The 16940-nt window shown below is 38.3% G+C and overlaps 1 protein-coding gene across 1 annotated transcript in view; it reads right to left on the bottom strand.

Moving 5' to 3' along the window:
• Positions 1–268: 268 nt before the first annotated feature.
• TSHZ3 (teashirt zinc finger homeobox 3) overlaps positions 269–16940 on the bottom strand; it is a 58269-nt gene continuing 41597 nt past the window's right edge. The window contains exon 2 of the mRNA XM_010217993.2: positions 269–5044. Within this exon, the coding sequence (XP_010216295.1) occupies positions 1848–4874 (3027 nt within the window). The 5' untranslated portion in view covers positions 4875–5044 and the 3' untranslated portion in view covers positions 269–1847. The remainder of the gene's footprint in view (positions 5045–16940) is intronic.

The raw sequence follows: 16940 nt of genomic DNA, 5'->3' as shown, positions 1-16940 counted from the left end.
TGATGCTTAAAAGGGAGTTACAGCATTCATTTATCTTTTCTGGGGGGAAATTTTTGTTAATGCAGCCTTTGAATAAGTGCTACCCTGCTCTTTAAATGCTAAAGTTCACTAAAATTCCAGTGATTTATGTGCAGCTTTTGACTGCCAGCACCTGGCAGATGAAGAAACCTACTCAAGCTTCAGTCATAAACAGATAGCATACAATTTAATTTTAATGTGCTCGTTAGTCGTAGCACATTTCAGACATAATTGTGAACGCAACACAAAATTATAGCAAAAAGACAATTTTAATGCTGCTGTAGAAAAAAAGGTTATATGAAGAGTCATATAATGGTGCTTCATTGTCAACAACAAAACAGGGCACAGAGTGCATTACAGTGTCTGTGCTGTTTACATGCCAATATTTTATACATAGATTCTCATATGGTGTCAGCTGTCAGTTACTTCTGCAAATTAACTGCCAAAAATGGAGACGAACAGAATCACTTAGTGTGCTGGTAACCACGGGTTACCTTTTATATGCCTAAAGATAAAGCTGCAGTATGGAATCTTGGGAGAATAATTAGGCAGAACAAAACAGAAAGTTACCAATTGAAATAAAAAGGCATTCTACAATATGAAATAACAACCAAGAGCGCTTATAAATAAGTAAAAGAGGTTATATCACAGAATGCCTCGTAACTTTTAAGCAAAGTATTACAGTACAAACATTTTAAAGGCTTTATCAATGCTTAGGAAATACAGTACAAGTTTTTCAAATAGATTTAACCCTTTGAGCACTGAGTTTATTTTGAATTTCTCTTTTTATTTTATTTTAATTTTTTTTTTACTAATAAATACCTTTAAAAGTCATGTTGTGCAAAACAGTTATAATGCATGCCAGGAATGCAGTCCGTGGCTTCTGTGTCTTCAGACGGTTTTTAAAAAAAAAGAGAAAACAAATGATAGCAATGCTAATAAATATGCATAATTTAAACATGAACCTCTATTAATATAGATGTACTGTATAGCAAAACAAAACAAAACATACTTTGCTTTAAGAATAATGCTTCTGAATACTTTATAAATGCTATCTGTGGCATCTTTCATATAATTTACAATGCTTGGATGTTAAAAGAAAAAATGTTAGGTCTAAAAAATGAAATATACACTATATATAAGTACAGTTCATACCTGGGGATCATCAGGTACAAAAAAACACTGTTGCTAAAAATGTTGAAGAAAAAGAAAATAGCGTTAACCACAATCACATTTTTCATAAGAGATTTTGAAATCTATACAATATATACATCTATGTTTCAATGTGAAAATTATATTTTTAAATTTCAAGGTGTGAGACACCTCTGCATAAATGGAGGTTCATATTAGTAATCAGAACTAAGCTGGTAAGGGTTTTTTTTAAAAAAAAAAAAAAACATATTCATACATTTTTACCAAATTAACGCAAAAGTGCTTCAAAGTACTCAGAGGGCTAAAGATTAGAGGGTGAGAAATACCAGCACACTTAGGTCACATGAAAAAAGTGCACCAGAATTAGTTATAAATGCTTAATTAAACTGTCTGTTAATGCATGCAGCTTGATGCATCAGAGGGATGCACAGCAACTAAATCCAATTTACACAAAGTTCCAAACACTTACCACTGCATTTTAACCTTCATATTTTACCAGTAACAACAGCTGATTATGCACCTCTATTTAAACACTGTACAGTTATACAAAACAGTTCAGGCCAGAGTGACTCTGGAGTTAAAATAAGAACATGTGCCAAGAACTAAACAGTAGCTTTAAGGCGTCTTTGACAGTTTTCCTCAAAGCAAATTACAGTTATTTTAATCAAAAGCAAATGCTACTGCTTCTCTAACTCGGAAACATACAGAAGATGATCCTCTGGTGACTTCCCGTGTGTTTTGCTAAGATGGAGTTTAACAGCATGCTTGCTTGCAAAGGTCCTGTTACAAAGTTTGCACTGATAAGAAGTTCCCATATCTTCCTCCGGAGAAGACGTCACCATTTTTTCCGACGGTGACTTTGCTTGTGCTATCTGATTGTTTATCTGTTCGCTGGACAGTTTAGACAAGTCTCTTAACCTGAAACCCAGATGCGATTCAAGATGACTGATATAGGTTGAAGGAGTTCTGATCTGTGAAGCACAGTCATTACAAAAGAACACTGGATGCCCAGTGTCCAAATTTTTAAGGAACTTAGTTCCCCCCGTCCTTCGGAGCTGGTATTTCACATTGGCTAGCCAGTGGCTAATTGTGGTCATTGAGAGTCCCGTAAACCTGGAAATATGCATTCTTTCTTGAGGGCTCAAGTCTGACATGATGTATTTTCCCTCTGAAGTCTGCCGTAAACTAGCTGCAAACTGGGCCTGCAATATGAGCAAGTGCTGAGGGTTCCAGTTAGACTGACGTCCCTTCCTCTTCTGAGCTGGCGTACTCTCTTCTGGTTCCTCTATTGTGGTACCATCAATGTCAGATTTCTCAGATATGCTGGAAGGTGTGGAAGATTTTGATGTGTGACTTTCTGTCAGGTTCTTCAGCATATCAGATATATCTGACAAGGCATTCTCGCGTAGCGGCGAGTTTGACATGAATGACACGACTGCAGATGTCTTTGCTGTTGTCACTGTAGATGAAGAAGATGCAGAAGATGTCGATGTGGATGACAAAAGCGCTGAACCCAAAGAGCAGCTTTTGTCACTCTTGCCTTTCGTCAAATCTATGGGTTGGTCATTGTTGACATGATAAAAATAACGGTCTAAGTGGTCTGGTTTTTTGGACTGGAGAGGTGGGGTGGCCACCGCAGCCTTTTCTGCCAAACTGTTGCTCATTTTAAAAAGCATGCTCATGGGATCCAAAGCGGGCAAAGATGGCTTTGCGGCCTTCCCGAGATGAATATTCATGACAGACTGCAGTGCGCTTAATGGATTTACAAATGGCTGCTCGGGAGGGTGATCAGTGATGATAGCTGTGCTGCTACTTAAAGAACTTACAATTGACTTAACAGGCTCTTTCCCGTTTTCCACGGGTTCTACAGTGGGACTCTCCTTGCAGCCATCTCTCTGAGGGCCTGGGCTGTTCTGCTGGCTTTTGAAGCCACCATCGGTGGAGGTGTCCAGCTTCAGGGGTTCGCTGACCTCACTGCTGCACGGCGAGGGCGTCGCACGTTTCATTGGAGAAAGTTTTCCTTCGGGCTCCTTCATTTTCTCTTCCACTTTAGCCACCTTCTCGGTGACTTTCTTTACCAATTCTTCCATGGCGTGAAAGTTTGTTTTGGGCACAGGGGAGGTCTGACTGCTGGGCGGAGACACCAGGGGCTGGTTTTTAGTTGGTGACACTATTTCACTGTTCCCAAACATGGGTTTTAATGGTGTACTCTTCCCAGAAGAACCTAACGACAGCTTCATCATATTAGGGAGCTGATAGGCAGCGTGAATGCTAGGGTAGCCACCCCAGCTTGGTGTGCCATTCTGGGCTTTGTTTATGGCTGATGTGACTGTGTTTTCTAAAGACTTCAATATATCTAGTCCCCCTTTAGGGCTTTCTTCTAGGTCATTTTCAGTCAAGTAATGATATTTTGAGGAGATATCATACTTTTCCTCATCTTCACTTGACTTTTCTTTATCTTTTATTTTATCATCAGCAATGCTTCTTTCTTTATCTACTTCTTTTTTTATTTCAACATTTAGTTTGGGGGAAACACTAGAAGGCGTGTTGGATGGAGACGTAAAAGTGGTGGCAGCAAGTGGCACGGATTGGACTTTCTCATCTACCAAGGATGTTATTGTTGGTGTTGCTGGGGCTTCTATAATTGGCTTCCCCTTCTTCATGGCAGAGTTAGTGACTTTAATGAAATGCCCTGTCACCATCATGTGAGCAGTGAGCTCCTGCAGCGTGTCATGCGAGCTTCCACACTCCATGCACTTCAGAATTTGAGATTTCCTCGCCTCAAAATGCCAGGCATAGCTGGCACCGTTCTGGTGACCGTAACGATTATTTGGTGTAATGTAGGGATTGGAGTTCTTCTGAAGCGCATCGTTGGTATCTGAGATTGTTGCTTTTGGTGTCCCACCTGTGGAGTCTGGAGAACTTGGAAGTTCAAGTTCCAGTGATGCTTTCTTTCTAGTAGCTGGGATAATTTTCGCTGCTACAGGTGTAACAGGTTCCTTCAGAGGCACTTTTTGGTAGTGTTTTGTTTTGATCATATGAACACTCAAATCCTGAAGAGATTCAAATGAATGACCACAGTACATACACTTCAATACTTTCTGGGCATCTTCCTTCCCTTCCATTTCAAGCAAAGAACGTTTACGAGGTTTAGACCATCTTTTAGGGTTATTGTTATCAGTTTCATGGTTGTCATCTCGATAATGTCCCGTTTCATTCATGTGCACTGTTAATTCTACTAAAGTATCATAGGCAGCACTGCAGTCTTTACAGCGGAATTTACTGGCTCCAGTAAATATAGAGCCATAAAGCTTACTGCTTTGTCTGTACAATTGAACTGTGCTAAAAAGACTTGGTTCAGGGAGAATTCTGCTCTGAGAAACTTGCTGCAGTGTTTTTGCCATAGCAGTCTGGTGCCAGTCAAAGCTGCCACTTCCACAACTGCTACTGCTGCTGCTGCTACTGCTGCTGCTACCGTTGTTTTTCTCTGAAATTGGCTGGTGAAGATTCAAATTGAGATTGGACCAGTAGGAATTGGAGAGGAAATTGTTATATACAGCTTTCATTTGTTCTAAACTATCAGATACAGTGGAGTCTTCAAGCGGTATTGAAACGTCCTTGCTCTCTTCCTCATTTTTAATGGAGCTGCTTTCAAAGTCTGCCATGCGGTCACTTGTCTCACTAATATGTGACTCACTGTCCATCTCATGGCTAGAAAATTCAGCTGCTGGAGAGTTTTGGTAGCTTTGGCAGTTCTTAGTGAAGTCTTTTTCTGGACATGCATATTTTGCTGAAGGCTCCCCATCAACCGTGTTGTCATCAGCTTCCACATCTTCCACCAGGGCTGCTGCTTTTAGTTCGTCTGAAACATAGGCTATTACAAAGAGAAGAAAATGTAAGTTAGTTTAAAGAAAATGTAGTTAGTTAGATCATACTTTTTCTTAAGTGTTTCAGCTTTAATAACTGCACTTATTTGTAAAATTAAACAGTTAAACTTTAGAGTTTCTTCAGAGCAAGAAAAAAATCTGCTCTTCAAACATAATTTGCCACCTTATTCTTCTCAAGGGGCAACAGCTTGAAATTAAAACTAAATTTGAAATTAATGAAGCACATTCTGGAGGTGGCATTCATTTCTAAAGTAATAAATTACTTGTATCAACCTCAGAGACAGCAGTTCCTGTCTGTCAATTAATATGTCTTATGCTTCTCCTACCCCTAATGCATTTCTTAACAGACAGATTCACAATTTAAATTAAGCAAGCCGTTTTTTCACTCATTACAACTTTGAGACTCAATCTTTAATAAATATAGAGTGCAACAAACATCAACAAATTCTTACAAAATAAAAAATATGCCATTACGATAATCAAAAACAAGGTTTTTTAAAAGTTATCATTATTTGTGGTAGCATTTTTTAGAAGAGGTAGTAAAAGCAGTTCAGGCTAACAGCAGGTCAAAGATACTCATTATGGGTGTGAGAAATGACCCCCACACACATACCTCTCCCCTCAACAAGAAAGCCCATGCAGAGTTATGTCAGGAGCTAGTTCAAGAAAATTGGTATGCTGTACTCACTCTTGCTGTATAAATATATACAAGACCTTCCAGTGGACCTTACAAATGTCAAAGTGTTTGCTCTTTAGACTACTTTGTCAATATTTACTCAGCATAAGCTAGATGGACACCCAACAGGGATCCTGTCTTTTTTTTCCCCCCAGGAAAGCACCTGATGATGTAAATCTAAGATACTCTTCCTGACTAGGACAGTAACGGACTGGCTCTAATTATATTATTTTTTTCCATGGTGGTTCTGTGCATGTACTCTATACATGACTAGTCTTTTCTTTAGGCAAGAAAACTATGAAAACATTGAGAGGGATCATTAGCTGATCAAAGTGATCTATTTCTACATAATGCATTAATTTACAGCTAAGCAAGAAGGCAAAAATAGATCATGACTGTTCTGAATTAAGCAGAACTTAAATTTTACTAGCAATCTCCCACAAATGCAACTATAAACTTAGTTAAAAAAAAAAAAGCCTTTTCCAGTAGAGTCTATGGTTGAAAAAGTTTGACTTTTGATCTTCTCTGAAAAACATCTGGATTGGTATTGGTATCCTAAACACATTAAATAATCCATAACTTGTTTATTCAGGCAATAATGCAGAGAAGATAATGATTAACACCCCAAAGAGACTTACTTTAACCAGCAGACTGAAAAACTTTGGAGAACAGTATACTAGATTTCATATATACAATATTGAACCTTGCATACTTCTTTCAGGGGAAATATGTTTAAATGCTATCGGAAAACCACAAGAGACAAAACAACTGTTAAAGTAACAGTGAAATCGGGCTTTTAGTTTCAAATGGAGTATTTCTTCATTCAGTTAGGAAACACAGCAAATATTCAGCACTGTTCTTTCACATGGATGAATGGTAGCAAACCTTCTGCCAAGCATGTAAAGTTAAAAATCTGATCTTTAGAACAGAAGTTAAACTTTTATAAGCATAAATATATCACAAGAGCAACATCTGGTTAGATATTATAGCTCAGATAATTTAAATGCATAAAATTAATATAGCAAGGCTCCTATTTTTAATGTTTGGAAGAATTACTTTAAAAAAAAACAAATTATTATGCTTCTAAGACTCTTATCAAGATTAGACTTTTATATTTAAAAACAGGTATACAGACTCTAAAGAAATAAATTTGCTCTGTTTTACTCTGTTTTATGCTATTTCAAAATATTTTGATAGAATTAAAGAATTTTCCCACTATTATTTATATAACAATAATGCCGGCAATTTGCAGTCAGGATGTATGCCTTCCTGCAAATACTTAAAAGAAACCAATACCAAATATTTATCCTCTAACAACAGTTCAACATTTCATTTCACTATGGGACAGTATGGTTTGATTGTCATCTTAGTTAATTGTGCCACCATTTTTCTTAACTCTACCGAAAATTTTGGCAAAGGAGAGCAAAGCAGCACAAATTATTCTTTAAAGCTGAAGAACTTGAAATATTTACTGATAACATGCAAACAAGTGGCTACCCACTGTCTCTAACTGAACAATATCGAAGATCTTACTGATGTGACAAGGAGGACAGGAGGATGAAAAGACAGCACAAAGCCTACGATTTGGAAACAAACGTACCTTGCGGAAACAGATTTTTCCTTTACACCTCCCACTCCCCTGCTTCTGCTGTGGAAGTAAGGAATAGCTCCGTTTTTACAAGGTAAAGAAAGTTCAAGGTTAGTGTCCAGCCACCTGCATTGAAAAGAGCTCACTTCCCACGTGCCGGCTGGGATGCAACACCAAAACCTGTGTTTTGCTCTTTTCGTGCCCCTCTCTTACTCTGTTGGTCCCTTGGGAGCTGGCACGTGCTCCCATTCCCACTCCGCCGTGCACTGAAACGTCTCCTGCCACGGGTGCCACCACCCGGACCAGGGGCAAAGTCAAGCCCCTCATCACTGCAGGTGCCTTTGCACTTTTATTTCTCTTACAGTTGAAGCCTTATGAATTTCACTTGGACTGAAACACTTGTATTGTCACAGTCACAGTTTTTTGAAGACTGCCTCCTATATAGGGAAAACTTCCACCGTGCTGCTCATTTAAATGTAAATCTATTTACCTTTCATGCTTTCTTTGCCCTTTTCACCAACTATCAAGCATATTTGCGTGTTAAGCAGGAGCTGCCTCCTCTACCGCTGTTCCTCTCCTCCATCCTCCTTCCTAATCGCCCAGGTTAGGAAGTTAAGCGCTGACACCGGGTTGGGATCTGGACACGCGTCCAACAAGACACAGAATTGCATGGAATTGCATGGAATTGCAATGGGAAACCTCAGTGAAGTGACGGTCTGAACAACTCCTCCTCTGCTTCCAATTCCCAGGAGAGGGGAGAGAGGAACCCCAACACGACCCCCGGCTTCCTCAACCAAAAGTTTATGCAAGTAGGAGAGAAAGTTCCCACTTGGTTAAGTATCTTTGGAAAGACTAAAGAGACCGTGAAAGCAGAAGATAAAATAAGGAGGTGATATATATACATATATATATTTATATGTACATATGTATATATATATTTTTATATATATATATGTATATCTATATAAAAACATATGTAACATATATATATGTATAAAATTCAGTAAATGTTGCTGCCTGCTGTCTTTAAGAAGCCCTCTCTCCAGCCCATCTTGTCTCAACCAATTGTTTCCTACTAAAAAAAAAAAAAGAAAAAGAAAAAAAAATGGCTTGATGTTCTTCAAGTATAAAGGTAAATATCTGAAGGAGCAGCGCATCTGTCCAACTGTTCCTCAGTGGCATGGCAACAATGGGGAAAACAACTTTAAAGACAATTCTAAAGAGGAAAAAAGTTAATAAACAAAATGAAAGTAATTATGAATTATGGTTTTTTTTCCAGCATAATGTTAGAAAAAATGCAAACTTCTCAAGAACTCATTAGCTCACATCTTGCAGGGCACCACAACCTGCAGGAAATTGCCTGCAAGTCCAGCAACATTGTTACTGTGACATAATATGCGATGAAAGAATGAAAAATACTTTTGTGGTGTGGCCCTCAGTTTCCAGAGAAAATGAGGATATCAATGGGATAAAGAAACCTATTGCAGGTGCAGCTATAGAGAGGTCGAGAAGAGACAGTTCCCTCATTAATATTTATTATAATTATTAACTAAACTGCTAGGTAAAAATAAAATTAACACATTTGATATAAATACGTAGTAGTAAGCTGTAGTCTCATGGAATTCATTTCCACACAAGAAGGAATTACCTTCATAACTGAGCTATGGATCATTTCTTTGCAAGTGGAAATAAATTATGCTACATCACTGACCCAAATGATCTATATACACCCATCTTGTATATACACTGATAAACTTGTGTATCTGTCTCTACAGAAAGGCCAGCAATCTACTATGCAAAAGCAGAGGGATTACATCAGTCCTCACTGTGCAACCAAAAGAGCCCTTTTTGTGCTGATGGCCTGGGCCAAACTCAGCAGGGTTCTCCAGTGTCCAGCAAGGTAACAGCTAATGAAGTGAACTCGTTTTTGCTCCAGTTCTTGATGCCATTGCACAGCTTCCCCTCTTACCCAGTGACACATATCGAGGAATAGGGCTGAGACGCCTCTGTTTGAATCTGTTTGGAAATACAAGACTGTAATGCTAAAGACACATTTACTGTCCTTCAAGAAATGATGAATTATATTCATTCTTAACTGTGATTCCTCCCTTACTTCCTGTAAAATGCACTGGAGGCCACATATGTTGGCTTGGATCTAACCAAATATTTCAATATTTTTGAAATGTATTTTTTTAATTATGGGTTTTTTTCAAGATTTTTTTATTTTAATTAGTTTAGAGGGGTACTTCTAAACTGGAATATAAGCTTTTTGCTTGAAAAAGTACCAGAGCATTCAAATATTCTTCTCACATCAAAAAATTTGCTTGACTACCAAACTTCATCCAAACCACCCAACTCCTTGGAAATATTTTGAGTTTTGCCAAATAGCGTTCTACTTAAAATTACAACTTTAAAATTACATCTTTATTATTTATGCATGGTTTGAGATCACTTTAGAATACTAACAATCATTTCCAAGCCATATGATTTCTAAGTGCATTGTGAAAAAAGCTTCTCAGTTCTTAAAAACCTGAATCCATTCACATTTTACACTTTAGAAGTATAATTTTAGAAGTTAAACTTTGGAAGTGTAACTGTGGCATGGTTGGTGCTTGGACTCAGAACCTATCACAGCACAGCAGCAAACTTTTGTTTATTCGTTTGTTTTTTGTTTCATTTGTGTGTTTTTTCCATAACAGCTCAATTTCAGGTTTCTATGGGATTTTTCCCAATGAAGATGGGACACAGTCTGGGAGCAGGCCAGGAGAGAGCCAGTGGTGCAACAGCAAGAGCAGGATGATTTGACTGCGCCAGTGAACCTTACTCACCCAATTAACAAGCAAAGGCAAGAGAAAACCAGCACAGTGGATGGAGTCAATCAAAGACCTAATGCAAATGAAGGCGTATAAAAGAGTCGTATTAGTCTGTTAGAAAAATGCCAATCCACAGGCCTTCCACGAATAGAAAGGGAAACATTTCACCCACAACATGAGCTATTTCTATACCCAGACTGATTGATAATTCTCATGTAACCAAAACCGAGACTTCACCACGTGGCAGCGATGCTAGCATATTCCCCGTCACTTGGGGGAGGTAAGAGTAGATGCCCAGCTCGCAGGAGAGACAGATGCCAGTGCTGTCTCCAAGCAGGCAGGGCAATGCTGATTACCCAGCATCTTGACAGGGACATTATTCCTCTTAGAAAGGTCAAAGGTTCTGTTTCACGGGGCAGGACTGTCTATTATGGGAGTGAAATGTTATTTCCAAGTGGAGAGGTCAGCGCTTCTCTCGCATATCGGCTCCAGTAGCTGGTACCTTGCACCAGACTACGATCCTGCTCCAAGACTGATGATTCTGCTCACTGGCAAGGTCGAAGATATTAATTTTTAACATGTTAATTTGATGTAATGTACATGATTCATACTCATTTAGCCGCATTCTTTGTGTGTTGATAAATCTGCAGCCTTCTCCTGCCAATTATAGCGTAGCCTTAAGTTACTGGGAATTGGAGTGGGGACGGATGTGACACAGTGTGCCAAAGTAACGGGTACCTATCGTTAGGCACCAAAACCTTAGAAGTGCACTTGTGTCTGTTCCTTCACAAAAATACTGCGGCCGTCTGGTGCAGAGAGCTCAGGAGCAGGTCCAAGGAAGCTGTCCAGCTGCTCTAATCCACCCTCCTACACTGGCATTGCACTTGAAGCAACTTCAGAGAGCTCAACTCTGTTAGGAAATCACATGGACAAGAATACACAGTGAAGAGATGATAACAAGAAGGGAGTGTATGTCTCATTAGAGTGTGGATGGATCCGAACCAAGAGCAAAGCACATCTCTGCTAAAGACTTTTTTCCCCCCTTCCCTCACATCACTGTGTTTCATGTTTCCTTGGTTTTGTGAAGTTTAAAGGAAGGGAACAGAATTTAAGTCCCCGATTCACTTCAGACTTTATGCTGCCATCTGAAAAGTATTATACAGGCAACCTACAAATGAAGAGACTAAACACAGCCTACAAACGAAGCGAATAAACCAACTTACTAAGCTTACAAATTCTGATAAGAGAGGCATTCGATTTTATAAAACCAAATATTGTTAAGACATTTGTTACATGAGAGATTCCTATGCAAAGCTCCCATTTATGTATTATCTCCTTCATTAAATAGACACCTGAAAAAAAATGATGTCGTTATACTAAATGATGGCATAGAAACAACTGAGCTCTTTTGCACAGCCTCATCCTGTTTAGGTGCCCAAAACCTTGAGTGAAGGTTTTATTCTTCTCAGTAACCCTGTGGAAAGAGTATTCTTGTCACCAGTCTCTAGTTGGGAATTTGGAAATCCAAAGCAGTTAAATGACTTGCCTAGTGCCAGAGAAGATGACAAGTAAGCGAGCCTGCAACTCCTGTCATTTAATACAGATAATACACACATTTATACAAAACATGGGAAGGCAGAAGTGTTTCTGCTCCTGTGCTTCCTCACAGTGTTTCTATGAGTACAGCATATGTATATAATTGAAAGTAATTGCCAGTTTTTGATTAAGGATAAAATACCCAGTGAAATACCCACTGGTGCATGTACTATGCAAAATCCAGAGTCTTTGGTTACAAATCTCCTCTGAGGCAAACTGCTGGGATCCAACAAAAGCTCAATCTGCGCATTGCTAGCAAATTTCATTTCGCAATGGAAAAATTAGAAGAGGTTTTAGAAACAAGGAGAGGTATTGACACAACTCTCTCATGAAAAGCTTCCTGCTTGCTGAGAGTGTCTTTTCTAACAGAAGAGCCCTGAACAGTAACACGATGGATCACACCTTTCTTTTCCAAAGCTCCACAGTAGCTTCATTTCAGCCCAAACACAGAACTCCTAAAATTCAGTCTGTTTGGAATGGATTTTCTAAAAACGGTGAAAGTCCTATGAAACATAACCCCGTATCTTTCCAACGTGCACATGACCACATCCTGCTGCGGCGTATCCTTCCATGAGCAGGATTGCGTGAGGACCTGCTCAAGAGTTTGACCTCTCTTGAGGAGCTGAGCTGCTTCCTTCTGCTAAAAGTTTTCAACTAGAAGGGAACTGTCAATTACAAAATTTTAAATATGACTACAGGTCCAAGTGACTCCCAGGTACAATGAACAAAACCCTACAAATTTTTAAAGAGAATTCCTGATATCCTTTACTGCAATTAAAAGTTAGCTAAATCTTATGAGAAACTTAGCAGGAGCAAGAGTTCAGAAAGCACATCTCATCAGGAAAAACAAATCTCCCCTTTTTTCCCTTTCCTACATTTGTAGCCACAAACACGTATCATTGTCGACCTCCAAAACCCACCTCAATTATACAGCAGTTGCGACAGTGCATGTAAGCCCACTCTGTGAGTCCTCAACGGGCAATGCAGGATCAGAGGTCCCATGTGGAAAGGCCAAGAAATGTTATGGACTCCCCTGAGGACTAAAGGCACTTGTTTGCTATCATATTTTGCAGAATGAATCTGCCTTGTTCTATTGTGCCTACTTTGCACTCTTGGGGAGCAGAGATTTTAGAAGTCTTATGAGCATAAGGCTTGGAATTGTGACTGATCCTACAAAAAAGGAGGAGAAAAAAATTCTTGGCCTTCCCTGCCACAGTAGAAACCATCCTTTAAAGGCACCAGAATAACTAGGTGGAAGAGGCAAATGAAAAGCAGCGATTATGAGCCCCCATTTGGAATCCGTCTGTTTGGTTTGATTAAATTCATGATCTTCCTCTCTCCCTCCCCTCATATTACTTGCGAAGAGATGCTCTTCCAACAAGTACAGCAAACTGTAAATGAACAGCATCATTCACTGGAGCACAGATTTCTCCTAAGTAAGACAAAAATGGTTTTCTGTTGGATTCCAGAACTATGTGGAGTATAGACTTGTTAGAATTTCCCATTCTATGCAAGAACATATTACAATGGGGAATAAATTTTAATGAGCAGAGAAGACAGCTTCATGTTAGGCTTTGACCCTATTTGACTCTTTTACAGAGTTTTCCTAAGCACAGAACTACCATTTCCTCATGCAGACAAAAATATTTACCAGAACCCTCAAAGCCTAAAAATATTTGGAATTTCTTTTTATTTAAATTACAGTTGCTACCAACATACTGGTAAGAATAAGCCAAACTCACTATACGAATTGGTACTAAAACACATAGTGACAGAGTCTCTGCTTGATACCACCATTTGGGTGGCATCTTTTAATCACTGAAAAGCACACAGGGCATTCAACAAACTAATACAAGATTCACAGCCAACTCCAGGATAAGCAGGCGTGAGTATAAAAGTTCTCAATATGGCTCTAATAGCTCTTAATTATTATAATCCTTCACTAAGCAAACAGATGTTGTAAGGGAACTTCAGTTTCTTCAAATGCTGTAATCAAACCATTCTGCTTCTGCCCTGCCTCTTTTCAGTAAATGCTTTGTATAGTGGAGTGGAAATAGCAAATGTAGTGACAAAATGACCATTTAATTGTCACAGAAATCTGCTTCTGAACAAAACTGATGTTGTCATTCCTCCCTATCCACATTTGTTTGAGTCTTTTCTTTTGATTATGATTTGAATTTTGAGCCCTTACTCCCTGTGATCTTCCCCCATCTCTGGTTGCTTTTAATCTGTCCGCATCTTTCAAGTTTTACAGTGACCGGCTGTCACTGTAAATAGCCAATACTTGCTTTGTATTGCTGTTCAATCACACTAATATTAACACACCTACCTGGAGATGCAGCCTTCATTGTATTTGTTTTAAAGAAAAATTTTCACCTGAAATATGTTAACGTATTTCAGTGAGTCATTCTATTTGGTTTTTTATTTGTGAATGATCATGGACTACTTCACATATTCAAGAAGTACTAACAGACCTTCAATCTGATCCTTGATTTTTCTCGCAAACCTGAAATTCCCATTAAAGCTCTTTATACAGTAGTTTCAATAGCTATTTGGACTGCGGTACCTACTTACAATAAACTCCAGTGGTGTAGTAGAAATCCAAAGGATTTCAATCACAGTTTCAGCTGTTGTAAACTTGTACTTATAATGAATTTTCTCCATGAAGAAAGAGTTCACTGTGGGCCAACAAAGCCTCGTGTCCTTTCACAGTTCTTACTCAGTCCTCATTTAAGAAAAACATCTATTGACTGCAATATGTATTGTTGGACTCAGATCCTAAAGATTTCCTCTGCAAGACATCCCCAATTTGTTTTGTATGTATAGCAAAAAGAAGCACTGAATATTCATTTCACTATTTCATGCCTAACTGTACTGATATACTCATTTGTAAATTAGTCTTTGTCTAGCATTAGCTGTTGAACTGAAGGGTGTTTGAATAGGTGGGTTTCACTATAATACCACGCTAAGATAATGTGCTGGAAACACATGGCTCACTAAATCCCAAATAGTACATTTTCTGGAAAGCCCTGAGAACAGGAAGGTGAGGGGGAGGTGGTGGAAACACCTCTGCCCAGACACCAACCAAACTCTTGTCATTTTTAAAAGATGTTTCCATGGTACAATGTGAATAGTTTATAGCCACAATTGCGAACATTCAATGTCATATAAGAAGAGACACTTGTCAAGAGCCTTTCCCTTACAAGCACCCTCATCATGACCTGTGTTAATGAAGTTAATTGAATTTAAGATCAATAATGGTTAATTATTGCAATTTGACATTCCGAGATAAATGGTTTTAAGACAGAGAAATGTGTGTGTATGTGAATTCTCTCTGAAGAAGGTGAACACATTACAGCCTAAGAGGGATCACACAGTCCTTCCATTGATCCTGGTACAATCTGATCGACCTAATCCTCTGATGAATGTGGGCTTTTCACAGCTACAAGTAAATGTTCTACAAGACTACTCTAACCCTTGTCACTGACCAAATCTATATGAGCTGTACACTAAAAATCTATTGAGATAGATTAAAGAACTGCTGTAGAAACAAGAGATGCTTCAATAAAGATGAAGGTTTATTATATTGACTATTAATGTTACATGCAGTATGTAATTACGAATGCTTACGGATCATAAGAGTTTAATTTTGGTCAGTTAGATGTAAATGATCATAATTGAACAACAGTATTAAAGAGTAAGAATACTATATAAAAAAATCCAACAAAGCTGAATTTGATGGTTTACATGCGAGTGTTCAATACGCAAGTGATTTCAAAATCATCCCTGAAAAGTGCAAGGAGGTGCTGAAAAAGAGGGCTTTATTTTAAAAAGTCAGTCATCAACCTGCTTCATTTAGTATTTAAGTTTACTTTCACAATAGTTTCTCAATAGGAAGACATTTTTTCAAACGTGTTAGTAATGATATTCTTACATGCATACTGAACAAGTTAAATGACCACTTACAAGATTTATAATGACAAAGTAAATGTCAAGGAAAAAGTATTACTGATTGCAGAGCACTGACAATAAAAAGCCGCTGAAGAGTTCTGTCAAAATGTAAGATTATGCAAAAACACTATTGAGAACACTGCTAATCATCTGCTCTTGTCAATTACTTGAAGGGTATCTGACAGCATATTTACATTAAACACATTTCAGGAGCAAAATCCTTAATGCTATATCAGAATATTTTCATTATCATTAGAATTCCTTTAAAAAGTCCTTTTGCAGCACAGTATTATAGCAGCAATGATGTAATAGCTATCTCTGTATCAGGTAGGATTATCTACTTCACGCTATTATATTACATAACATTTGAAATGATATAACCAGAGACTAAATATACATGTAAATAAGATGGCAATTGTCATGCTCCCTTACTGAATATAAGTATTTTCAAGTAACAGCTTTGTGGAAGTTCCAAAGTGCAAACGAATTATCAGTCTTTTACTCCTAATGTTACTGTACTTACTACAGCAAAAGACATTTTGAAGCACAAATTTATTCTAAATCTTTGATTGTAACTTGCAATTCGGTAGCTTTATGAAGTCACATAAACTACCAATACTTTTTACCTGCAGTAGAAACTATTTTAGTTATATCTATCTTATACTTCATGAAACCCTTCCTCCAAAAACAGAAATAAATTAATCTAATGAAAATGAAATGTTGATCCTTTCTGTGCTTCAGCAGGCATTAGTCAAAAACCATACATTAACTCTGTTTGATGTGTAAAGCAGTAAGCATTCACAAAAATGGACACAGTCAAAACAAGAGCTGCTTTTCATATGGAATTCATTGTGGTTTACGATTAAAAGAAGGAAAACAGGCCCCTATCATGACTTGCATGATCTTTCTATGGTCCCTCCACTATGTTGTTGTAGGCGGTGCACTTAACCTGTTTATCTGTCTGCCAGAGAAGAAAAGAGTCTTTCAAATATAAAACACTAAAATTAACATTGCAGAAAGCACAAATCACAGCTCAGATCAAATTCAGTCCTGATTTAAACAGTTCAGCCAAGTGGCATAACGTGTAGTTCACTTTCTAAGTCAAAGGTGACTGCAGATTCTTGACCCTGTCCTGCTCCTCCCGTGCCAAGCAGCTGGTAAGGGCAAGGGAGAATCACCCAGCAAGTACAATTAGCAACAATTATTGCACTATATGTTGTACAAGCTCCAAGGAGTCACCATTACAGCTGCTCACAGTC

Source organism: Tinamus guttatus, unplaced genomic scaffold (genome assembly GCF_059628265.1).
Source record: "Tinamus guttatus ecotype Peru unplaced genomic scaffold, ASM5962826v1 Tinamus_guttatus_pri_ptg000674l, whole genome shotgun sequence".
In the NCBI taxonomy this organism is placed as follows: domain Eukaryota; kingdom Metazoa; phylum Chordata; class Aves; order Tinamiformes; family Tinamidae; genus Tinamus; species Tinamus guttatus.
The sequence above is the reverse complement of the archived record's forward strand: the minus strand, read 5'-3'. Positions and strand labels throughout refer to the sequence as shown.